Below are 26,089 nucleotides of genomic sequence, written 5' to 3'. Positions count from 1 at the left end.
TGACAATGATGTTTGGTTTTTACAGGGCAGTAGAGGAGAAGTAGGACCAGTCGGAGCCCCAGGCATACCAGGCAAATTGGTAAGTGATGCTTCCGTTCCTCAGATGTTTGCTTTCTATAAAACACATTCTTACAAATGAGCAAGGAGAAAATACAAATTACAGAAGGCCACTTAATCAGCTGTACTTGATGTCTGTTGTATGAATGTATGAAAATATAAGTGTGTAATTTCAAATTATTTCTAGATAAAATTTAACCTGTGTGGGTTTTACAATACAGGGAAATATTGCTACAGGCGTTTTGGCCTCTGGTTGTTCTTGGAATTGAGGAAGTCCACAGGTGAATGGTGAATGCTGCCTTTGACTTCTTGCACAGTTTTGTTTACACAGAAAGAGCAGCATCTGTGCTATTGCAGGAGCTTGCCTGAGAGAGCCCACTGTTGTGCAGGAGTGCACAGAGATGTAGGGCCCTCAGGGTGGGATGGAGAACAGGAGGGCACAGGCCCTTCTGAGAATGTGGGAGAGAGGCAAACGCCAGGAGCAGAGTTAAACTACCCAAAGCACATTTATTTTAGACATGAGTCAGTATACGCAAGGTTGTGTCTGGCTCGTGTGTCTCCGGTACTGCTGTGACAGTGACTCTGGGGACTTTGTTTATTTTCCAGGGTTCTGTTGGTAGCCCCGGCCTCCCTGGCTTGCCTGGCCCTCCTGGACTTCCTGGAATGAAAGGTGACAGGGTAAGCTTTCCAGCAACCCACACAGTTCCTTATTTAGCAGGGTGATTTCTACTATGTCAAGAAGTAAGCTTCCTTTTGACCCAATGGAGAATTTTTCTAGAATTTATCATAGGAATCTATCAAGAAAGGTATTTTAAATCACTTGGAGTTGAGAGTATGAATCAAAATTATTAATGTAATAATTCATCAGATAGAAAAAACTGAAATAAGTTAGCATTTCAGTTTTAATCATGTGTTCTATTCATTCTAAATTTGTATCCTCATATGCTAAGTCTTTCATGGTTGTGATCAGAGGATGCCCCAAATTACCAGCAATTCTGACAACTGTCAGTTTCTCCAGATCTTCTTGCTTCTTGTTATATTAGATGGGGAGAAGTGGGGAAGTTCTCTCTAATCACATTATCCATATTTATACCATCCACCAGCAAAATAAGGGAGGTTGATTCATTTGAAATTCTATAAACACCTCAAAATACTGAAAAATGTATTTTATTCATTGCAGGGAGCAGTTGGTGAAGCTGGGCCAAAGGGAGAACAGGTGGGTTCTATTATTTGATTAGTTGATTAGTTCTATTATTTGATTATTTGATACAACTTCAGGGCAGTGTCAGGTAGAGGGTATGGTGAAAATGATGAAGGTCAGCAGTTTTTCTCAATGTGTTTAATAAGGAGTGGAACCCAGCTCTGAGTTTAGTTTGTGGCCTTATCTACTATTTTAATAAGCTGGAGCTAATGATGGATCCCTTACTAGAATTGCACACTGTCTTTCCTTCCAAAAGGGTGGCCTTGTCTCTGGTTCACCAAATTGGTTTACTCATGTCTGATGGAGCCTTCCATAGTCGCATCATAATATTTTAAGTTTCTCTTGGCTCATAGCTTAGCACATAAATTGTACATATGAATTAGATGCAGTCCTTTCCTTGAGTTCCTTTCTCTACTGTAAGAACCTTTGTTTCAAGGATTAACTAATGAAATCATCATGCATGGTCACTAATCCTTACCTTTAGCTGAAACTCAGCCACACCCTCTGGCTTTTCAGGTTACTCACTGATTTGGACTAGCCATAGACCTGTAGATGGGAAAGCCATTGAAAGTATATTTCTGCATGATCCTAGGACTTTATCAATATTAACTAGTTAAAGTTGAACCATTGGTAGAAACTTAAAACTATAATCTTTTATTTGCAGGGTGCCTCGGGTGAAGAAGGTGAAGCAGGAGAAAGGGGTGAACTTGTAAGATATTTTCCTTCTAGTTAATGATGAAACCTTTATAATTTTGATGCAGTAAATACATATAGATTTTTTTCCCTGAAACTGTTGTCTTCACTGCTTTCTTAAAAGCTAAGATGTTCTTTCTATGAGCTAACAAAAGATTCCAAAGATTATGGCCAAGATTAAGAAAACCTTAGCTATAATTTATGAGGACCTGAAGTGTTTTTTATAGATGAGTAATTCTCTTGTGGATTTACATCTAGACATTCTGGGTGATCTTATATGACTATAGAAAGTCCATGAACAATGCCTATAGTGGAAATAAAATCAAAGTTTTACTGAAGTTGGCTGTGGCTTACACATCTGACTGAGGACATTCTCTTTAGTCTGAAGTCCTCAAAGAACTGACCTGTGTTTCCAGAAGATGCCACTGCTGAGAATTCAGGAGGGCAAGAAAAGCAAGAACAAGCTCTCTCTACTGGGAGAACTGTTGGCTCATCCTTGTGGTTTCGACACAAACTAACATAACCTCATCCACTGTGGAGACTTGTGTTTTGGTCCTTAGAGGTTAAGGTAATAAATTACTAATCAAATAGCTTTAAGGAGCTTTTAGTGCAGGAAAAACTCTGGTAACTTTTTTTAATAAAGATTTTCAGGATTTAGAGTTAATAGAAATATAACATCTGAATTAAGCAACATTTCCTATTGATTAAGTCAGTTTAAAAGAGGGTCATTCCATTTTATTTTCTATTAAAGTTGCATATTTAATGGGCTAAGAGGATACTTTACATCATTCTGTTTTTGAGAGGAGATTAACTGATGTATTAATACTTGAACTGAATTTGTGTACAGAATTAGTAATGGGAGATTTTCAGTGTTTTTTTAAGCCTAAAAGCATTTATATTTGGTTTGACAGACTTTTTGAGATGAATTAAAAATATTGTTGCAGTTATAAACATGAACTTTTTTTTAAAGATTTATTTATCTGAAAGGCAAAGTTACAGAGAGAGAGAGAGAGGTCTTCCATCAGCTGGTTCACTACTCAGACGGCTGCAATAGCCAGAGCTGTGCCCATCTGAGGCGGGAAGCCAGGAGCTTCTTCTGGGTCTCCCACGTGGATACAGGGGTCCAAGGACTTGGGCCATCTTCTACTGCTTTTCCAGGCCATAGCAGAGAGCTGTATTGGAAGTGGGACAGCTGGGACTCAATCCAGTGTCCACATGGGATGCCAGCACTGCAGGCAGCGGCTTTACCCGCTATGCCACAGCACAGGTTCTAAATGTGAACTTTTAATAGATGAGCTTAAATAATTTATTATGACAGAATGTTTTTGAATAGCTTTTGCTTTATGCATTTTAATTCTTAATGCCTAACATTTGAGACCTGGGTAGAACCTTGGTGAGCTCTGATTCCATCTTGTTGCTTAATAGAGAAGTTCGTCAAAGGCTAGGAAGGTATTTAGCTCATACAGGATCACAGAGCAAAGGAGCAAAACTGAGACTAGGGTCCACATTTTGAGTGTACTATTTTCTTTTTTTGGAGTGCCAGGGTTAATTTGTTCATAATTTTCAATATATGAGCAGCACAACAACCTTTTCAATGTTTTTCAGAAACTATCAAATCTGAATACATTGTTCTAATACAATTTTGTTTTATTGATCTAGGGAGATATAGGATTACCTGGCCCGAAGGGATCTGTAAGTATAATCAACACTAATGCTATACAAGTTTAAAATATCAATAATGCTGTGGAAAATGTCATGCTTTGCTTTATGAAATCATCCTATAAAAGTCAATTCTTAAAAGACCTGTCTTTAAGGAAATAAATGTCTAAATTTATCCCTTAGGTAATGGATTAATACAATAGGAAACAAACCTGTGTAAATAGATTTACCTTTTGAACTAACCACTCCAAAGGAAGCTTTTACTTCATATTAAAAATGTCCCAATGAGTATTACATGATAATTCTCTAATTTTGTCCCCAAATGGGTCATTTTTTTTTAGTTAACTGATTTGTGTTTCGTGATGAAGTGAATATAATTGAATTTTGTTGGCAGTTATACCCTTGCAAAATATGTCAGTAATCTCCCTAATATCTTGTGTGTCCCAGTAGGGGAAGTAAGATGGACTCATAATGGGTAAAAAATGTGATAGAGAACGATTAGAACTAGAAAGTGATCATCTTGCTCAATTTTCTCTTTTACAGAAACTAAAATGATAACCTTAGAGATTAGATGTATTTAAGATTATAGAATCAATTAATAGGATACCTGAGATGATTTGGTACTTAGAAGGGAATGTGTATCAAATACAATTAGAAACTCAAAGCCTAAGGAGAAAAGATGGCGCTCAGACAGACCTCAATCTCAAATGCCACAACCACCAGTTTTCAGTTGCTTTCCAACTTCTATTTCTAGAACCTCTCCCACTCCTCAGTCTCTGCCAAATATCTTAACCTCATGGGGACCAATGTAATAAGTAAAATTAGAATGCACCTAGTATCCCTCCTCTGCTTAAAACCCCTCAAGAATAATTTGGTACAGAACAAATTCAGACTCTCAGAAAGGTTTCCAGAGGCTTTAGGGCAATGTGCTTTGTTCCACCAGTCTCATCTCCTACATTCTGGAATTGCATCCATTTCCAGTTCTTACATCCTGTGCCCTTTAGTCTCCTAGTGTGTAACACTCGTCCTCTTTCCTTAGGATAGTGACCTTCTACTTAAGCATTGATTTAAAAAAAAAACTTATTCAATTTAAAACTTTTTTTGAATATTATATAGTACCTATACATTTTTTATGGTGCACAGAGCAATATTTCAATACATAAACAGTGTGTAACCGATCAAACCAGGCATCCAGCCTTATCTTTTTTTAAAAAAGATTTTATTTATTTGAGAGGTAGAGTTATAGACAGAGCAGAGAGACAGAGAGAAAGGCCTTTCATCTGCTGGCTCACTCCCCAAATGGCCATAATGACTGGAGCTGGGCTGATCCGAAGGCCAGGAACTTATTTCGGGTCTTCTACATGGGTGCAGGGGCCCAAGTGCTTGGGCCATCTTCTGCTTTCCCAGGCCATCGAAGAGAGCCGGATTGGAAGAGGAACAGCCAGGACTAGAACCAGTGCTTATATGTGATGCTAGCTGCCACAGCTGGAGGATTAACCTAGTGTGCCACAGCATTGGCCTCTCCTTATCTTATTGTTTGGAGCCTACCAGCTCCTCTCTTCCAGTTATTTATACAGAATATAATATATTATTGTGAACTATACACACCCTTCTATGCTGCAGAACACTAGCCTTGCTAGTTCTGACTGTGTTTTGGTACCTATTATCAAGCTCCCAGAGTTTTCCTCCACTCATCCCTTCCCAGCTTCTAATACTCAGTGTTCTAAGTTTAAATGTACTATTTTTTTTGACTTTCACATTATGAAGAGAATGTATGGTAGTTTTCTTTTTCTTTTCTTTTTTTTTATTATTAAACTTTTATTTAATGAATATAAATTTCCAAAGTATAGCTTATGGGTTACAATGGCTTCCCCCCTCCCATAACTTCCCTCCCGCCCGCAACCCTCCCCTTTCCCGCTCCCTTTCCCCTTCCATTCATGTAAAGATTCATTTTCAATTCTCTTTGTATACAGAAGATCAGTTTAGTATATATTAGGTAAAGATTTCAACAGTTTGCCCATATAGTTTTCTTTCCATGTCTGACTTATTTCACTTAACATAATGACCTCTAATTCCATCCATTTTGCTGCAAATGGCAGGGGTTCATACTTTTTATGGCAGAACAATCTTCTATGTGTGTGTGTATACACACATATAGATTATAGACACATACATTATATATACACACATGTGCATATATACACATACACATACACACACAATTACTATCTTTCATTCTCTTTACCCATTATCCATTGATGGATACCTAGGTTGATTCCCTATCTTGGCTATTATAATGAGTCCTGCAATGGACATGCAAGTATCTCATAGGCTGATTTCATTTCTTTTGATATATGCTCAAAAGTAGGGTAGCTGAATCATACAAAAGACCTATTAGTTTTTTGAGGAACTTCATACTCCTCTCCATAATGGCTGCACTTATTTGCATTCCCACCAACATTATAGGAGGGTTACCATTTTCCTATGTCCTTTGTAGCATTTGTTACTTTTCTTTAATCTCTTTAATAATAGCTCTTCTAACTGGAGATGAGAACCCATTGTGGTTTTGATTTACATTTCCCTGGTGGCTAGTGATATCAATATTTTTTGGTCATATTTATTTCTTCTTTTAGGAAATATCCATTCAGATCCTTTGCCCATTGCTTAACTGAATTATTTTTGTTTCTCTTTTTGAGTTTCTTATATATTCTGGATATTAATCCTTTGTCAGATAAATAGTTTGAAGATATTTTCTTCAATTGTGTCAGTTGTCTCTTCACTCTGTTTCCTTTTCTATTCTGAAATTTCTTAGTTTGATATAATCCCACTTACCTAGTTTTGCTTCTATCGCCTGTGCTTTTGAGGTCTTATAAAAAATTGTTGCTATACCAATGTCTTGAAATGTTTTCCCTGTTTTATTAGGTAGTTTGAAAGTTTCAGGTCTAAGTTTAGATCTTTGATCCATCTTTTGGTTTTTGAATAGGGTAAGAGGGAGGGGTCATTTCATTCTTCGGCTGGATATTCATGCAGTTTTCCAGTTCCATTTATGGAAGATGCTGTTATTTCTCCAATGTATATTTTTGGCACCACTGTCAAGAATCAGCCAATTGTATATACATAGACTAATTCTGAGATGCCTTCTTGCTCCATTGGTGTATGTGCCATTTTTCTGATGGTACCATCCTTTTTTAGTTATAACAGCTCAGTAGTATATATCTTGAAATCAGTAATTATGATGCTCCTAGCTTTGTTCTTTTTGTCTGAGATTGCTTTGATTAATCAGGATCTTTTGTATTTCTGTGTGAATTTTAAGATTTTTTCCCCCTACTTCTATGAAGAATGCCATTGTGTTTAATCTGTAAAATTACTTTGGGTAGTATGAACATTTTAATAATACCAATTGTTCCAATCATTTAACATGAGATATCTTTCCATTTTTTGTCTTTATTATATAAATATTTCACAGTTTTTATTGTAGAGGTCTTTTACTCCTTAGTTAAATTTATTCCAAGGTATTTTTTGTCAGTTCTGTGAATGGGATTGACCTTTTAATTTCTTAGTTTATTATTGTTGTATAAAAGTGTTGCTGATTTTTTTTGTGTATGTTGATTTTGTTATACTGCAACTTTACTGAATTCATATATCAATTCCAGAAGAATCTTGGTGGAGTATTTAGCATTATCTATGTATAAAATCACATTAATGACAAGTGGGGATACTTTGACTTGGTTCTTTCCTATTTGTATACCTTTTCTTGCCTAAAGGCTTTAGAAAAACATCTATGCTGTATTGCACAATAGTGATAAGAATATATATCATCCTTCCTTAGGTCCAGATATTCAAAGAAATGCTTTCAGTTTTTTTCCCCTTTCAATAGAATGTTGACTGTGGATTTGTTGGATAAACTGTTAATTTTTAGTTGAGGTATGTTCATGTATACCTAGGTTTTTTTTTTTTTTATCATGAATGAATGTTGACTTTCATTAAATTTCTTCTGCATTTTTGAGATGATCAGATGATTTTTATGCTCCATTCTGTTGATGGAACATATTATGTTTATTGATTTGCATACGTTGAACCATCTTGCATCCTAGGGATAAATCTGAATTGGTCATGTGGATAATTTTTTATGTGTTGTTGGATTTGATTTGCTAGTATTTTGTTGAGAATCTTTGCATCCATGTTGTATATTTCTTTTATTGTTGTATCTTTGTCATTCTATAAGGTAATTCTGTTAATGCGTTCTACAAGGTAATAGTTCAAGATCATGTTGGCCTTGTGTAATGAGTTTGGAAGAGTTTCTTCCATTTCGATTTTTTGGAATAGGTTGAGAAGAATTGGTGTTAGTTTTTTTTTAAAAAAAAATTTGTAGGGATTAGGCTTTTAACCTAATATGCCCATATCACATGTCAGAGTACCTGGGATCATTTCCAGTTCTTACTCTTGACCCCCGTTGGCTATTGCAAAACCTCAGAGGTAGCAATGATGGCCCAAGTAGTTTGATTCCTTCAACCCATGTGGGACACCTGGATTGTGTCCCTGGATCAAGGATTTGGCTCTGACCCAGCATTAGCCATTGTGTGCTGTAGGGAAATGAAATAGTGGATGGGAACTCTTTGTCTCTGCCACTTTAATTAAAGAAAAAGTTAGAATTTAAAAAAAGTTAGATTTGTTAGAATTCATCAATTAAACTGTGTGGTCCTAGGCTTTTCTTGATCAAGAAATTTTCATTACTGATTCAACCTCATTGCTCCTTATTGGTGTGTTCAAGTTTTCAATCTAGTATATAGAATTCATTTTTTTTGATAATTTATAATGTATCCAGGGGCTTATCCATTCCTTCTAGGTTTTCAACTTGCTGAAGCATAGTTGCTCATAACCTTCTCTAATGCTCTTTTGTATTTCCATGGCATCAATTATAAAGGTTTTTTTTTTTTAAATCTCTTATTTTTGTAAGTCTTTTTCTTAGTGTAGCTTGGGGTTTTTTTGATTTTATCTTTTCAAAAAGTCAATTCTTCATTTCATTATTCTTTGGTATTATTTTTAAAATTTGTATTTCATTTATCTTTATTCTAATCCCTATTACTTATTTCATTGTCCTAGTTTAGACTTCAGCTTGTTCTTTTTTCTTTTTTTGTAGGTCCTTGAGATGCATAATTAGTGTGCCTATTTGATATCTTCCAATTTTTTATGTAGTTGCTTATTTCTTTAAACTTCCTTAATATTGATTTTGCTGTATCCTATAAGTTTCAGAATGTTGTGTTTTCATTTTCTTTAGTTTCAAGGAGTTTTTAAATTTCCATTTTGGTTTCTTAAATGACCCATTGTCCATTCAGAAGTATGCTCAGTCTGAATTTATTTGTATAATTTCTAAAATGACTTGTTGTTGATTTCTAGTTTATTCTATGTGGCTAGAAATGATACCTGACATGATTTTTATCTTTTAAAATACATTGAGGTTTGCTTTATGGTCTGATATATAGTCTATATTAGAGAATGTTCCATGCAATTATGAAAAGAATGAATTTTCTGTGGGCATTTGATGGAGAGCTCTGTAAATGTTTGTTAGTTCCATTTGGTATATACTGTAGTTTAACCCAGATGCTTCTTTTTTTGTTTGTTTGTTTTTTTGGTCTAGATGATTCATCTATTGATGAAAGTGGATTTTTGAAGTCCTATACAATTACTGTTTTGGTGATTATTTCTCCATTTAGATCTAATAATGTATGCTTTATTAAATTGGATGCTCCAGAATTAGAAGCACATACATTTATAGTTGTTTTGTAGGGAATAGGCTTTTAACCTAGTGATTAATATGCCCATATCAGGTCATCTTGTTGACCTGATCCTTGATTGATGTATAGTGACCTTATTTTTCTCTTTTTAGTTTTTGTCTTCCACTCTGTTTTGTTTGCTATTAAGTATAGCTATTCCTTCTCATTTTTTTTGAGTTTGTTTTCATAGGATATCTTCCTATCCTTTTACTTTCAGTTTGGGGTCTTAGGGGTCTCCTGAAGTTGTATGTCCATATCTTTCTCCAGCTTGGATGTTCTCCAGTATTATTTCGCTGAATATATTCTCTATGCTTCTGTTCCTCTTTTTCCACAGGAATTCCTCAAATTTGAATGTTTGTTCACTTGATAATGTCTCACATATTTCGGAAACTGTCTTCATGATTTTTTTCTCTCACTGGAATATTTCAAGAGATCTATTTTCGAGTCTACATACTATTTTCTTTGCTTGATCTAGTCTGTTGATGAGGATTTCAATTATATTTTTTATCATTCATCTTTACCCTGGCCCTTGCAAGGGAGAATTCCCTGAGTCTTGGGGCTGACGTCCTGATTGCTGATACGCTTTGCTCCTCTCTTTAATCCTGCTGTCCCAGGTATCTGTGTCCTGTGAAATTCCCAGATCTCCCTTGATGAGTTCTAGCACTTATCCTGAAATGCAGTTATTTACATGTTGTTTTTATTTTGGTAGATTGTGGAGATGGGGATAAATGCCAGGCATATTTATTTGGCCATTTCATTGAATCTGTACTTAAGCATTTACACCGACCCTCAGCCAAACTTTCTCCAGGAGGACCCACTCAGACTTGTTACAGGGCTCAGCCTAGGGCTTGTGGATATTATTACATTGTGTTAATTTACCTGTCTCCAAACACCATAGCTTAAGTTTCAAGTGACATTTTATGTATCTTTGATAGGAATGGTTTATGATTGAGCAAAATGTAAACTATAAACCTTGGTAGAGTTTGTTAATAGGAAATCCTACTTCACTACTAATAATACTCAATGGAATGAATTCAAACCATAAAAGAAATGAATAAGCAATGCAGCTATCAAAGTAAGTTAATTGCATTCAAATTTTGGTTATAATATTAGAAATGAATCTTTGCTTCCTCATCTTATTGCTTACCTCTTTCTTAGCTGACACTGCCAAGATAATACAAAATTGAAGTATACTCTGCCAATTTCAGAGGAAGTCCTTACTAACACAAAGTCCTTTAGCTACACTGAAATCAATGGGCCAAGTAAGCTTGTCAAGTAGATATCTGTACCCTGATTTCTACATCTGCGTATTACTCCTCAGCAGAGGGATTCTTCCCCAAAGATTCCAGGCTCTTAGGACATCCAGGCATATTGGTTTTTGATCTCTTCATCTAGAAGTATTTCACTCATTGCCAGAAAGATAATACTCTCAAGTGTAGTCTTTAGTGCATTTCTTAACTTGATATTTGGTTTCCATTCTGGGAAGTCTTATATATTATGGTTTTTTACACTGTGTAACTGACAGCTCTGCAACCTTTCATTGCATATAGCTCTCCTTGCCAATTCTGTCTTTCAGGAAGTCTTTTAAGCCATAATTTCTTGATAGAAGCAATGTTGGCAAGTTGACTTAATGAATATAAATTTTTTTGAATGAAGAGGGATTGAAAAAAGGTATAGTTGCTGAGCTTTGAGTCAGAAGCATTTCTTCATTGCCTTCTTCCCTTCAGTTCAAGACATTTGGAAAGAAAGTCAGCTCTTTCAAGATAAATGTTGTCTATAAAACAGAAGCAGGATCAAGTTGCTTTATGAACATTCATATCTTGAACACTTGCATTATCTTGCTGCCTCCTGTTCTTTTATTTTTCTCATTCTTATTCTAAGAAACAGTACATTATAACTTCTCTGCCACAAATTCTACCAAAGGGATTTAACAAAACTGTAACTTAACAAAAAGTGAATTAATTTTGACTCTTTTTTAAAAATTTATTTATTTATTTATTTGAAAGATTTACACAGAGAAGGAGAGGCAGAAAGAGAGGTCTTCCATCCACTGGTTCACTCCCCAATTGGCCGCAATGGCCGGAGCTGTGCTGATCTGGAGTCAGGGTCTTCTGGGTCTCTCATGTGGATGCAGAGGTCCAAGGACTTGGGCCGTCTTCTACTGCTTTCCCAGGCCATAGCAAAGAGCTGGATCAGAAGTGGAGCACCTGGGACTCAAAGCAGCGCCCATATGGGATGCTGGCACTGCAGGCGGGGGCTTTACCCTCTATGCTACAGCGCCAGCCCCAATTTTGATTCTTTTAAAAGTAATTATTGTAGGAGAGGATTCTTTTGATTTTATTAGTCTTCCCTCATGCCCCCTCCCAAAAAATTAATGATCTATTTTTAACTTCTGTAATATTTAGATTTTTAACTTCCTTAAAGTTAGAGTTTTTAACCATGACTGAAAATGACAACCAAGGCCACGCTGAGCAAAGAAAGTTTTATTAGGGTGAAGAACTGCCAGGAGCAGCCTCAGAGGGAGAGGAGCTCAGGGCTCAAGTGTAGGGCTGGGGCTTTATAGGGAATTTGTGTCAAGGGAGGAGGGAGATAGGTGGGAGATGAGCTGGAGTGGCCAAACTAAGGGATGTGGGATGCGGGCTGGAGCCACTGGAGCGGATACCAGATAACATTGTGACAGGGTGTCCCTGAAACAGGGAGTGTCTGGGGCTGCCTGATTCATATCTGGTGCAGTGATAGGGACTGGGAGACACAGAATGTTTCTCCAAGTTGCAGTTGGGACAAATTGTGAGAACAGTGAGGCTCTGCAGCTGCACAGTACCTCTGTGTTTTTGTTTTCCTGATGCCAGGAAACAGTGGGAGAGATGTCTCAGACCCAAGTGGATTCAGGACTCTCACACTTAACACTCACCTGAATTGTTAACATATTTTGCTTATCCAGTTCTTCAATTTCTTTTTATTTTTAAAGATTTATTTATTTGAAAGGCAGAGAGAGAGGGGAGGGACGGGTTGGGAGAGAGAAATAGATCTTCCATCCACTAGTTTACTTCTCAAATGGCAACAACTTAGGGGGCTGGACCAAGGCTGAAGCCAGGAGGTTTATCTAGGTCTCCCATGGGGGTGCAGGGGCCCAAAAACTTGGGCCATCCTCTGCTGCTTCCCAGGCACATTAGCAGAGAGTTGGATTGGAAGTGGAGCAGCCAGAACTCAAATCAGAGCCTATATGAGATGCCAACACTGGAGGTAAAGGCTTAACCTTTTTATGCCACAGTGCTGGTCCCTGGTCCAGTATTTTAAATACAGCATCTTAAATGTGGTATTTCAAATGTGCCTAGTTTTTGCTACTATTTTGTAATTCCTGGATATATGTACTGTCTTCAAATTATCTAGAAAGTTATAAAGGCTAAGTAACTTGTTCTTGGAAATATCTTTATTTTATGCTTGCTTCATTGGTGCTGTATAAAATAACATCTTGTAAGAACTCGGTGGCCGTGCTGTGGCCAGCAACTGTTAGGAAGCCTTATTATAAGCAGACTTGCTCTTCTTGGGAAGTACCTTAAGGTATGAAGAGTATGTTTTTTTTTTTAATACGTTAGTCTCATGAACATTTTAAAATAACAACTGTACCAATTTTTTTTTTAAATCTACTTGAACAAGAAATCTAAGAATCTGTTGAGTTGTGTGCATTTTGAATCCTCACCTTACAGTACAAGTAAAAGTAAAGTATTTGTAACCTCTGAATGAACGCCTCTCAGGAGACAGTGTAGAAAACCCAAAATGTCACCTGTTTGCGTTAATAATAAATAGGCTCATTATTTGTATTTAGCCCGGGTTTTAGTGTGTGCTACTTTCTTTCAGGTGGGTAATCCTGGGGAGCCAGGCTTGAGAGGGCCTGAAGGAAGTCGGGGGCTTCCTGGAGTTGAGGGGCCAAGAGGACCACCTGGACCCCGAGGTGTGCAGGGAGAACAGGGTGCCACAGGCCTGCCTGGCATCCAGGGCCCTCCGGTGAGTGGTGTGTGGTCCCGTGCTTTCCCATCGGAGGCTCCAGCCCACAGCAGCAAGTTCTGTGGTAAAGTCCAGCCACCTGGCTGCTTGCAGAGTCTATCAGTTTGGAATTTAACAGTGCTCTCTTTATGCTTCTGGGTATAAACTGCCTTTTTGTTTTTTCTTGCCTGTCCCAGGGTAGAGCACCGACAGACCAGCACATAAAGCAGGTTTGCATGAGAGTCATACAAGGTAAACAAATCACAGTGGTTCGACTTTTTCCATCATAAACTTTCTTTTTTTTTTTTTAACTTTTATTTAATGAATATAAATTTCCAGTGTACAGCTTATGGATTACAATGGCTTCCCCCTCCCATAACTTCCCTCCCACCCGCAACCCTCCCCTCTCCCGCTCCCTCTCCCCTTCCATTTGCATCAAGATTCATTTTCAATTCTCTTTTGAGGTTTTATTCTTTAGGTTTGTAAGGGTAAATAACTGACTCTATGAATGCTTTAAACATGGGAGATTTTGCATAATATTAATGCCAACTCTGCCTTATCCATGGATGCCATTCATTGTAGCTTATAGCCTAAAAGTAAATTAACACCTTTGTTTGCTAGCATGCTTTTTCTTCTTTTGCTGAGGGGGTTAATTTGTAAGAAAGCACAAACACATAGGAATAGCACACAGAGTTTTTTCCTTTGGAATACACACTTTCCCCTCCTTATCCCTAAGCACTGCCTCAGCTCTCTTCAGATGATGGGAGGAGGAATGACAGGCCCCATGCCTGTAAGCAACACAGACTACCTCCATGCATGTTCCACTTATGTAAAAACTCAACTATAGCATTGTACCACAATGGTGAAATATTTTTGATGTTTGTTAATCTTCATCTAGATTAATCTATAGCTATGGCAATTGTTAATTTCTTCAGAATTGGTCTAGTTTTGAAACCTCACAGAAAATGAAGATGGGTGCCAATACTCTAAAGCTGACAAGATGACTTAATATTGAAAGCTTCTCACATAATGTTCTTACTGTGTTGTAACCAGTCCTGTCGCTATGACATACTTCTCTCTCGTGTGTTCACCAGACTGTCTAGTTTGTCTGATGGAGCTGTATGGTTTTCCAGAGTCAGGCTGGAATGAAATTATCACTTCTGTTTTTGAAAATCATTGTCACTCTCTTCATTTCTAGCATTTTTATCTGAAAATGTATTTCAGTTATAAACAATGCATACCTAGGAAATTATGATTTTTATCCTAACTTACTTAAGTAAAGCAAATTTAGAATACTCACATTTAAACAGTTTTAAAATGTTGGCTGGAAATTTATTTCCAATTAATATTTGCTTTTAAAGCCCAAAGCTTTAAAAAAATACTACAATAGGATATTTCCCTAAAGTATTTTAACGGGGAAATTTTTTTTTGTTGTTCTATGGCTTTAGTAGGTAGTTCTCATTCAATTCAGTGGTTCCTGAAAAAGTCTACATGGTTATTAATTTTTAAGACTGTGACTATCCCAGGAAACAAGTTATTTTTAAATGTTGGTTGTTTATTCCATGCATGAAGTTGGAGAGGGAGAATTTAGAAGAAGCCACGAATCCCCCTGGATATTTCAGTTTATGCAGTATTTTCAAACTAAAAAACCTTTTAGCTTTGAGACTAAGTCTCAAATGGCATCCGAGTACAAATTCTGGACAATGTCCTTGGCTTTTAAAGAGCTATGGACATCCACTTCTGCTCATGTTCAGAAACCAATTTCTCTTTCCATCCTGGGTTTTCAGATACCCAGCCACGATTCCCGCAACATACGCATCCTTCCAGAACAACCCTCAGCCCAAAGCCCTGCAGTTTTTTAATTTTTATTTATTTTTTATTTTTTGGTCCTGTCACCTCCTGCTCTTTGACCTGAAAGAGCAGGACCAAATATACCCAAGGAAAGTTGAATGAAGCAGCACCTGGTAGAAAGCCCATAAAAATGTTACCCAACTGGAGTCATTGCTCACCCCGGGTTTTGAAGTCCTGATGACTCATTTAGAGAAAATGGCATTTGGAATACCTCTCTTCATTGGGATCACTTTCATGTTTCTGACTTTGCTGGGTTATTTCCTTTATTGCCTTTTAGAACATTTTGCTGAGATGGCTGCTAGTCTCAAGCGTCCGAACTCAGGTGCCTCGGGCCTCCCTGGAAGACCTGGTCCCCCTGGCCCCCCTGGTCCTCCTGGAGAGAATGGTTTCCCTGGCCAGATGGGAGTTCGTGGCCTCCCAGGCATCAAAGGTCCCCCTGGTGCTCTTGGTTTGAGGGGACCTAAGGGTAAGTCATTGTGCCCAGCAACACGCGCTGTCCTTTTTGGGGTGTGTAATCCATGTGTGAGCTCAAGGGTTCATGTTTTACCAATTACAAATGTCCAGTGAGATAAGAAGTGAGGACAAAGATCCAAAAGCTATTATGTGATATTCCCTTGACCCTGCTGTACCATGAACAGTAGACCAAATGCTAGATTAAGGTCCCCCGACTTCTAGTGTACTGATCTTTCTTATCTGCTCTCAGCTTTAATTGTGGCTTCAAATAAACTTCACAAGATCTGGTAAAGGATCATTCAGCTACTTTTTTTTTTGAGAACCTAAAGTCATTGTAGAACTTTTCTAAAGTGTCACCCATTCATAAGATTGTATTTATCTGCTACCTATACTTAACAAAATTGTAAGCGGCAAATAAGAAAAAATATATGTTGAATTGGAGCGTCATTACACTTCCTTTAAAAAGCGGTTTTGTATATTTAGTCTTGATGATTTACGTTTTCCACTCTAAAGGACAATCTAACTTGATTCCTTGTTAAATGTGGGAGAGAGTTGTATTATCCACTTTTCTGCAGAGCCAGGGAGCCCTGGCATCCAGTATTTTGCAGAGAAGCAGGGTTCAGCAGGATTGCTTGGGTCAGACAGTGCTTGCTGGTTGGGGGGACTATTTCAGCGCAGCATGTGTATGACCTTGCTAGTTTATAGAGATGATCAAATCATGTGAGGAGTTTCTCTATCGTGATGAGTTACTGACAGCTCTTTGGAAACTTCAGAAAAATATGCCACCAAAAACAAGAGAGGGGTTTTTCTTTAATACTATGGTGTTCCAATTAAGAATAAATGTTTTGGTGTGAATGGTCAGAGGGCGAGCAAGCTGTCTTTTTGGATCTACAAATGAATTGCTGATGCACTTGGCTAACACTACCCTCAGCCGGAACAATTTATTTGATTACTTGATTTTTTTTTTTTTGGCATTTACAGAGCTGCATGTTAAAAAAAAAAAAATGAGCTCTAATTGGAGCCTCTTGTGAGGCTGGCCCAATTTCAAAGCTTTCAGAGGCTGGAATTAGAGAGCATCAAGTAGAGTTCCTCTTAATGAGAACTGGTAGTTTTCTCTGAAGAAATCATGGATCTATTCATCTTTGACCTGCTTTTAGTGACTAGTTGAGGAACTTGGGTGTAGGTGCTATCTCCATGGTTAGGCCTAGTTTGCTCTGGAGGCCATTTCTAAGAAACTCTACTTTTTTGGATGACTGTTGACTTAGGTGGATCTGTGGATGTTGATTCTGTCTTTGCCGAGGTTCACTTAGAGCAGTGGTAATGAAACAGAAGTGCCTGGAATATCAGCATCTCCAGGGACCTAGAGCTGAGTGCAAATTCTCCACGTGCTCTAGACCCACTGATTCAGAAACTCTGCAAGTGGGGTCAAGCACTCTGGTTTACCAAGCCCTCCTGGTGATCCTGAACACTGCTACTGTATTGGTGTAATAATGCAGTTGCCCATTTTCCTACTGAAAAGAAGTACCTTGTAGGGGCTACAAAAATCACAGCTCTATTTCTTTGGGTGCAAGGAAGTCTTTGCATTTGGGGCAGAGCTTAACTTTAAGAAATGAAAATGTCTATGTTTCTTGCTATGTTGGGAGAGTGCTTCACCCTCTTTCTCAGCCCTTGACTGCACACTGGAATCACTAAGGTAGCAGTCCCATTCCAGAGATTCTGACTTAATTGGTCTGGGTATTGGAAGCAAATGATGTTCCCCAGATGATTTTAATGTGCAGCCAGAGCTGAGAACCACTGGACACAAAATTGAGTTGTTTGGAAAGCTTTCTGGGAAGCTCTTAGCAACGCTGGATTGGACTTAGCTTGGGCAGTGTAGACTTGATGGGAGGAAGCTCGTTTTGAAAGGAAGACAGTATATTTCTATTCTTGCAACCTAGAAAATGGCTCTAGCACTAAATTCATTCATCAAACATTTGTTGATTATGTGAGGTATTTCCTTCTAATTTTCCCCTGTTATTCTAGATAGTCTATAATCTGAAGTGATATAATTGTTTTAAATGATTTTTTTTCTCTCCTCCCTCCTCTCTTTTCTTGGGATTCCTCTAAATCAGTATCTACTCTTAGTTTGACATATGAGGATTTGGGGTGGAGGCTATGAGAGGTACTCAGATTGTGTTTATCAATCAATACTTTCACACTTCAGGAATATGTGATGCTGGGAAACTGGATTTGACCCCTCTTGTCCTGTCACACACATGAACAGCAGCATTTAATGGAAATCACACAGTTTCCTACTAACCAAGTGTCTGTAGCACAAATTTTCCCTGATAATTAACACTCCACCATTTTGAAACTTAAATTTTCAGCCAGTTTACCGAAGAGATGTATTTTAGTACTGTATGTTCCTTTCTTCCCATCTCTAGAAAAAAAAGGGGGGATGAGGCTTGCTGTTAAATCACTTTCAGAGTCTTTTTCTAGAGAAATTGTGACATAAACAACCAAGTTTTATTATTAATGTTTTTAGCAGTTCAGGCTATGTCTTAGTCACTCTTTTCATTCTAAAAAAAAAAAAAACACTGAAAAACACAGTGGGATTTTTTTTCAATAGGAACTTATAGAAATATACCTCAAATCACATAGATTATATCTAATTTTTCTTCATTTTTCATTGACCTGTTTTATATTGCACAAACATGGGAGAGCCGATGCCCATGCTGCATGTCTATTTTCTGTATATACTCAGGCAGAGACATCACAGACAGCTGACTGGTCTTCTGTCATTTTTGTTAAGCATTACATCAGTTTTTTATGTCATATTTTAAGAAATATTCATGATTTGGATTAATTTTAGATTCATTTGGGTTAGGCTGTGTATTTTTAGATATTTTAGTGTGAGTCAAACAGATGTGTCAATATGTAAATGAAGACTTGAGAAAATGCATGTTATAACCGTGACTCACATTTTTTTCAGTTTTAGTCTGCTCCCATGGAGACTGTCAATTATAGCTTGTGAATAAATGCAATAAAAAGCATCTGTAGTGCCATGAGGATTTTCATTCTGTTAATAATAAACTGGATTTTTTTTCCCCTCAAACTGTGTATTTTCCCTCATCCCTTACTTTGCAAGGATTTTATTTGTATTTTTTTTTTTTTTTTTTTAGCTGAGAGGGCTAAAAAGGTGGATCTTTCATTACCTGAGCCAGTTTTGATACATCTTAAAAGCAGACATGACCAGGGTTGGAAGGAGGTGATTAACCCTTGTGATGGACAGAACCAGCCTCAGGGCACGGTTTGCTGTGGAGCAGCCATTTGCACAAAGTGGCTCTATCTTTTAGTGCCCATCTACAATTTGCTTTTCTATGATTGATGACCAAAAGTATCACAACTACGATATCAGTGTTATTCCTTGCAGTGAACATTTTAATGCTGTGGCATCGTGCTAGCATGTGTAAATAAGTTTCTTTCACTACCAGTGAGAAAACTACATTTTAATTTATAGTGTGCTTCTCCTGTCTTCAGAAAATAAAGTACAATTAGAGATTCTTTTCTCATCACCAGTCTTCAGAATTACAGTGGTATGACATTTAAATTGCAAAGTTAACAAGAATGCTTAAGCTGTTAGTTTTTAAAACACTAATTGTCACAACATCCTGATATAGTAAGGCCACATTGATGATGAATATACTAAAAACAAAGCCCCAGCCAACAAAACTGAAACTAGCTAATTTGAATGTGAATTCAACCTATGTCATTATGAAGTATTTAAATAAATTTCAATTATCTTGAAATGTATTGATTCATCTTAAACACTCACAGTTAATATCAAAGAATGGAGTCTATTTAAACATTTCATAGAAATTTTTGTTGACTAAGGTGCAGATTGTATGTACAAATAATTTTTTCCATTTTTGTGCACAATGGCTATTATAATAAACTTGACTCAGTATAAAAGTGAGGCTCATATAGATGTTTTGGACAAATGCTTATATACAGAACTGTTGTAAAATGCTATTACCTCTTTTAATAGTGTAGTGGAATAATAATATACTACTATACCAATGGGATAGTAGAATGATGTCTTTCTCTAAGAAGTCATTTAGGACCAAGTTAACTAAGATATTAACACACTTTGTTAATGGGGCCAAGTTTCATGGGTTTGGTCTCTGCAGGAGTCAGTATAATTAGTGCAGGTTTGTTCTGTGGCTGCTAAATCCCAAATTTAATCAACTGTCTTTTAAATATCCTGAAAATACATTTGGTCGCAATCCAATGTAGAGTCCCTAAAAATAATGAGTCAATAGTGATACTTTTGACAGCATACTTTTAATTTTTAAAGTTCATTAATTTATTTTTGGTAATAGTAAATTTACATTGTTCAAAAAATTTTAAATGTCTAGGAGGTATTTAATGAAGACATTCTTTCCCACCCCTGTATCCCATCTGCTTAGTTCCCTATACCCTTCACACTAGGTGATTGCTGTTGTTAGTTTCTTATGTATCCCTTCAAGTAATGTTATTTAAGGATATATAAATACGTATTTCCCTATATTCTTTAATCCTTAAATCATAATAGAAAGACCAACTTGAATCTGATGTTCTATAAAATCATTCTTTGTTCTCTTTCTTAAATTTACCTTTTTATCATTTCTTATTATTATACTTTAATTCATGTAAGCTAGTTTTGCTGATACAGTGGAAAAAATAAATGTTTTAGAACATAAAAACCTAGAATCATTCCCAACCTTTTAAATTTCTGGTTATAAGATCTATGTGAAGTTCTTATATTTCATGTAAGTATTTGATTTATAATTTGTCCTGGAATATGGTGTGAGGTACAGTTCTTTTTCTTGCAGTTGACTACTCACTTTTCCCAACATCATGTGTTGAATTGTTCAACAATTTCCCATTTTAAGATGCTACTTCATTATAAACCAAATTTCTGTATTTAGTGAAACTTGTTTTGGGGGTTTTCTATCCTGTTTCAGGAGTCTGTGGACTGGTACCATACCGCTTAAACTGTGTTATATTTGGAATTCCTTTCATGCTGCTTTTCCCTTCCCTTCCCTTCCCTTCCCTTCCCTTCCCTTCCCTTCCCTTCCCTTCCCTTCCCTTCCCTTCCCTTCCCTTCCCTTCCCTTCCCTTCCCTTCTCTTCTCTTCTCTTCTCTTCTCTTCTCTTCTCTTCTCTTCTCTTCTCTTCTCTTCTCTTCTCTTCTCTTCTCTTCTCTTCTCTTCCCTCTTCTCTTCTCTTCCCTCTTCTCTTCTCTTCTCTTCTCTTCTTTTTTTGTTGGGTGGCTATTCTGGCTTTATGTTTTTAAGATTTTATTTATTTGAGAGGTAAAGGTACAGTGAGATGGAGAGACAGAGAGAAAGGTCTTCCATCCGCTGGTTCACTCTCCAAATGGCTGCAATGGCAGGAGCCAGGAGCTTCTTCTGGATCTTCCACGTGGGTGCAGGGGCCCAAGTGGTTGGGTCATCTTCTTCTACTTTCCCAGGCCATAGCAGAGAGCTGAATTGGAAGGGGTGCAGCTGGGACTAGGACTAGCACCCATATGGGATGCTGGTGCTGCAGGTGGAGGATTAATCTACTGTGCCATAGCACTGTCCCCTTATGTGTGTGTGTTTCTTTTTATACAAACTTCAGAATCGCCTCTTTTGATTAGACTTGTGTTTGCATTTTTATTGATCATGATGAAAATACAACTTAGGGAGAACTAGCAACTTTTTATGATAACATTCCATTTAAGAACATTTTTCAAGTCATCTTCTATACTTTAGATTTGTTAAAAATTGTTTTCATATTAGACATGATTATTTTGGACTAAATTCATTCCTAGTTATTTAATAATTTAATGGCCGTTGTCTATCTGTTTTACTATGTCTTATTACAGGTTGCTTGTATATTGTCTTTGTATTTTGCTAGCTTAATGGATTCTCATATTGTTTGTAGTACATTTTGAGTTTATTTTCTAGACATTCAGGGTATATACTCAGGATTTTTTTTTAACTCCTCAAACCAAATTAAATGATGACCATAATGTTGGAATCTTGTGTTCACACAATAGTGGAATTGATTCTTGTGTTTCCCATTATGTATTTCACTAGATTTGGTTGAGATGTATCTTACATTAAGGAAGTAGTCAATGATTCTTTATTGAATTTTAAGTTTTGAATTCTGTCAAATGTCTTTTTAGTGTCTACAGATATGATTTGATTTTCCCTCTACTATGATCTATTACTAATACGACCTTGGCTTTTGACTTGCTGTTTACTTGTAGTCTTGTCTGTGACAACTTTGTGAAATTTTGGTTTCCTAATTTTGGCTTTGTATAAAGTTTAAAAATGCAGATGTTTATTTCTATAGACTAATATAAAAATAACATTTCTCTAATGAAATGCAGGTGACTTGGGAGAAAAGGGGGAGCCTGGTCCTCCAGGAAGAGGTCCCAAAGGTTTGCCTGGAGCTACAGGTCTCCCAGGTAAGTGTCTTATGTGGCAGGGCCAAGTAGAGAAATTGATGGCAAGTGAACAGTGTGAATTGAATAACGTTTTAAAAGAGTTACCATTGGACTACTTTAGCATATCAAGTGATCATAATGGCTGGCATAGATTTATCAAGACCAGCCAAAAGAAAAAATTAAATGATCTATAAATCATATCATATTCTTTGTGAGAAAACAGGGTCAGCACTTGAAATATTAATTCCTTAATTAGATGCTTTAAGAAGACTAGTGTCCAGTTTCAGACACAGCACACATAAAATTCTGGATGAATGGGTCCTTTCCATTTCTAGCCTAGGTGATAGTTTCCTGCTTTTCATTTTTTTTTTTTAATTAAAAGGGAGAGAAGTAGGAAAAGTTATCTAAGTTATCAACTACAACTGAAATTTTATTTTAAAGGCTACTCTTTCAAACATCCAGACTCTCCCAAACCTCATATCCAAGCCCCATCCTTCGAAACCTGAACATTCCTATTCAGTTACAAAGAGCCACACACAAGCCACCTCCCCAGCTGTATGGACAGAGGTGACAGAGCAGCCTCTGTGTGAAGAGCCAGCTCCTCTCACTGGCCTTCTGTTCTCTTTACACACTGACTGCTCTGTCACCAGGGCCCTGGCTGGAGCACGCTCTACTGGGAAATGACTTACAAACACAACCACAGAAACAGCATAGCCAGGCTAAAAGCCAGTTCAGTTTGAAGGTGCGAATGATGTGCAGGCTTCCAGAGTGCACACTCTCTTAACAGTGGCTGAGGCAACAGTGCCAGACTCCTTGGTGTCTGTTGCTGGAGATAGCAGAGGTGAGAGAGCTGCTCAGAGAGAAAGAAGTGAAATGGTGCTTGCTGCCATAATTTGGAAAAGTTGGTTTAGGGAAATTTAGAAAAAGAAGTTATCGTTTTCTGATTCTGCCAGAAGCTTACATATTTAATCACAGCTATAATTATAGCTCAAAACATCATTTCTTTCCAATTATGCATTTTATTGCTCCTGTGATTGGTTTCTCATTAAATTTTTTTTTTAAATGAGTACATTTAAAGATAGCTCAAACACTGCCTTTCTCAAACTGATTCATGGGCCTGTTGAGATGTTTTTACGAATGAATAAATTGTTGTGATTGGAAAAGGATAGACAATCTATCTGGAGCTAAATGGGATTGAGAGAAGATTTCAGCATACGATTAAGTCTGGATTCATTGATGGATGTTTAGAAGAGAGAAAAAGGAAATAGGATTTACAAAGAGCTTTTCCTTTACTGGTAGTAGTGATAGGAGGTTTTAGAACTGATGAAATATCATCATCACAATTTAATTAGTTGCCTATATAGGGCAGCTAACAAGTTCTACTCTCACTTTTTTGGACACATCATTCAACAGTTGGAACCAATGACTTGACCCCTGGCCACATTTCCCTGTAAGAGCTCATGGATTCTAGTGATTCTTCCTCACAAGACTATGTTGGTGAACTATATTTTACCTTTATAAAAGGGAAGAGGGAGGAAGACCAGCTGACAGCTCAGTGTTCTGACTGCGAAGAGAGAACACGTTCTCCACACTCAGGGCAGAGGAGCAGAATCTGATGGGACAGGTAGACGGGACGTCAGAGTGTGGCTTTGCAGACTGGCTTTTCAGTAGCTGAGACCCTCCACGGGTAGACAACATGGCGAGGTGGGACCAGTGCATCATTTGCAACCCTCCCTGACCCTCGTCTTTTCTCCTATATGGAGAAAAAAAATTAGATTTATTGTAGCTGGCCTTGGATTGAATACTTACATCTGATTAGTTAACACGTTTGTTTTGTGGCTACCCTGCCTAGGATCCTGAGACCTGCTCTTTTTCTTTCTTCCTTCGGCCAGTCCTCCCCGCTCCCTTCAAGGACCCACCTCCAGAATCACCCTCCTTCTTTGGGCTCTTCCCGTCCCTCTCCCCCAGGCATGCGGGCACATGTGTGCTCACACACACACACACACACACTCACATCCTTCTTGTTTCCCCAACCTCTGAGTCTGTCTTTCCAGGGGCTTTAGTTACTTGTTTAATGGAGAGGGTTTCTGACATTATTTAGCCAAAACTCCAAGTTCTGGGTCAATTTTCAAAACCAGAGGCTAATGTTAAAGGCCAGTTGCTGGCAGTGCAGGGGTCTGTCCTTAGCACCCTCAGAGCAGGGCTAGCCAGGAATTGGAGCTTCTAGGTCAGCTCCCTGTGCATATGCTCAGCTTAGAATTTCTCAAGTCCATCAAGTCCCTGACAAGAACTTTTTGGGTCCTTCCCCTACTAAAGCTAGTGCTCTGAAAGTGGGCTGTGGAGAGTGTGGGCTCCTCGATGCAGGCATCCTGGGTTCGGACCTTGACTCTGTCACTCACACTTGATGACATTGGCCAAGTCACTGATCCATGCCTCAGTTTCTCCATTAATAAAATAGTGAAAAGAGACATTGAGTGTGAATCTGAGAATAAATAGAACTCGATCCATATCATGTGCTTATAATAGTTTAGGTCACAGTAGGTGCTTAAGACACGTTGATTATTAGTACTAGTAACATAACATAACAAATATACATTTTGCTTTTTGAGAAGAGTGAAGAGGAGCTGTGGGCAAAGTTGGACCCCAGTTAAGCTTTCAGCTTTTGTTCTTTTTTTTTTTTTTTTTTTTTACAGTCAGAGTGGATAGTGAGAGAGAGACAGAGAGAAAGGTCTTCCTTTTTGCCATTGGTTCACCCTCCAATGGCCACTGCGGACGGCGCATTGTGCTGATCCGAAGGCAGGAGCCAGGTGCTTCTCCTGGTCTCCCATGCGGGTGCAGGGCCCAAGGACTTGGGCCATCCTCCACTGCCTTCCCGGGCCATAGCAGAGAGCTGGCCTGGAAGAGGGGCAACCGGGATACAATCTGGTGCCCTGACCGGGACTAGAACCTGGTGTGCCGGCGCCACAAGGCGGAGGATTAGCCTGTTGAGTCACGGCGCCGGCCTCAGCTTTTGTTCTTGATCACCAGGAATGTTTCTCTTTTCTCTGGATACCATGACTCCTCAGACCTTCCCTCAGTGAAAATCTCCTTCAGGTCCAAATTGTGAATGCAAAGCTCTGGTTTGCAGCATAAGATTTTGCTGGGCAATTGTCCATTGAGAAGTTGGACCATTTTTATTTCCCGATAGACCCTGGGATGTGGTCTCTCTGAAACATCATAGTAAGGGATTTAGGACCTGGAGGAGCCTTCAGTGGGGCTCTGTAGAGAGTATGGAACCTTCTGGACAAACACATATCCTACCTAGATGAAATAGAAGAGTGGCAAATTCTGCAACCTTCCTTGTTGTCCCTACTTGTGGAATTTGGGAGTCAGATCTTCCTGAATGCTGGGAAAATTTCATGATCATTCTTTGTGCTAACATATCTAACACATGTGAAAAAAACCTATTGAAGACTTTCATCTTCAGTCACTAGAATTCCTTTATTCTTTCTGGACAGTGTTAGTTTTCTGTCTCTCCTCCACAGTGGTATATCTCTCAGTTGTCCCTTGTCGAGTGTTACATGCCCTTTGGGATCATAATGCCACATTGACTGTTAGGGACCACAGGCCATTATGATAATCATTTCACTGACTGTGGCAGTGGCTCTGGTGCTTTATTGTTTAAAATGTGCACACACATGTTATCTAGTTTGTTTCTGGCAGCCAGAACAGCAGGCAGGGCAGATATCTAGGAAATGTGGACTTTGCCAGGCTGTGAGGTTCACATGCTGCTCTTCCACTCATTTAAGCGACTTCCTGCTGGAGCTTCATTTTCCTCTTCTGCAGAATGGGACCAATAACCACATCTCCTTAGAGAGTAACTTAGTGGATTGTGCACATGTTAATGTAGTTGCAGAACCACGAGGAGCACCCAGCATCAGGCAAACACTGCAAATTCAGCTGTTCTTGTTATTGGTCTTCC

The 26,089-nt window shown here is 38.1% G+C and overlaps 1 protein-coding gene across 1 annotated transcript in view; it reads left to right on the top strand.

The window, feature by feature from the left end:
- Positions 1 to 26,089, top strand: part of COL9A1 (collagen type IX alpha 1 chain) — a 102,532-nt gene that overhangs the window by 71,169 nt on the left and 5,274 nt on the right. The window contains exons 29-37 of the mRNA XM_062187571.1: positions 26 to 79; positions 664 to 735; positions 1,238 to 1,273; positions 1,923 to 1,967; positions 3,611 to 3,643; positions 13,243 to 13,389; positions 13,566 to 13,620; positions 15,497 to 15,685; positions 22,072 to 22,149. Of these exons, the coding sequence (XP_062043555.1) occupies positions 26 to 79; positions 664 to 735; positions 1,238 to 1,273; positions 1,923 to 1,967; positions 3,611 to 3,643; positions 13,243 to 13,389; positions 13,566 to 13,620; positions 15,497 to 15,685; positions 22,072 to 22,149 (709 nt within the window). The remainder of the gene's footprint in view (positions 1 to 25; positions 80 to 663; positions 736 to 1,237; positions 1,274 to 1,922; positions 1,968 to 3,610; positions 3,644 to 13,242; positions 13,390 to 13,565; positions 13,621 to 15,496; positions 15,686 to 22,071; positions 22,150 to 26,089) is intronic.

Source organism: Lepus europaeus, chromosome 3 (genome assembly GCF_033115175.1).
Source record: "Lepus europaeus isolate LE1 chromosome 3, mLepTim1.pri, whole genome shotgun sequence".
Taxonomy (NCBI): Eukaryota; Metazoa; Chordata; class Mammalia; order Lagomorpha; family Leporidae; genus Lepus; species Lepus europaeus.
This window is presented reverse-complemented; position numbering and strand designations above follow the sequence as displayed.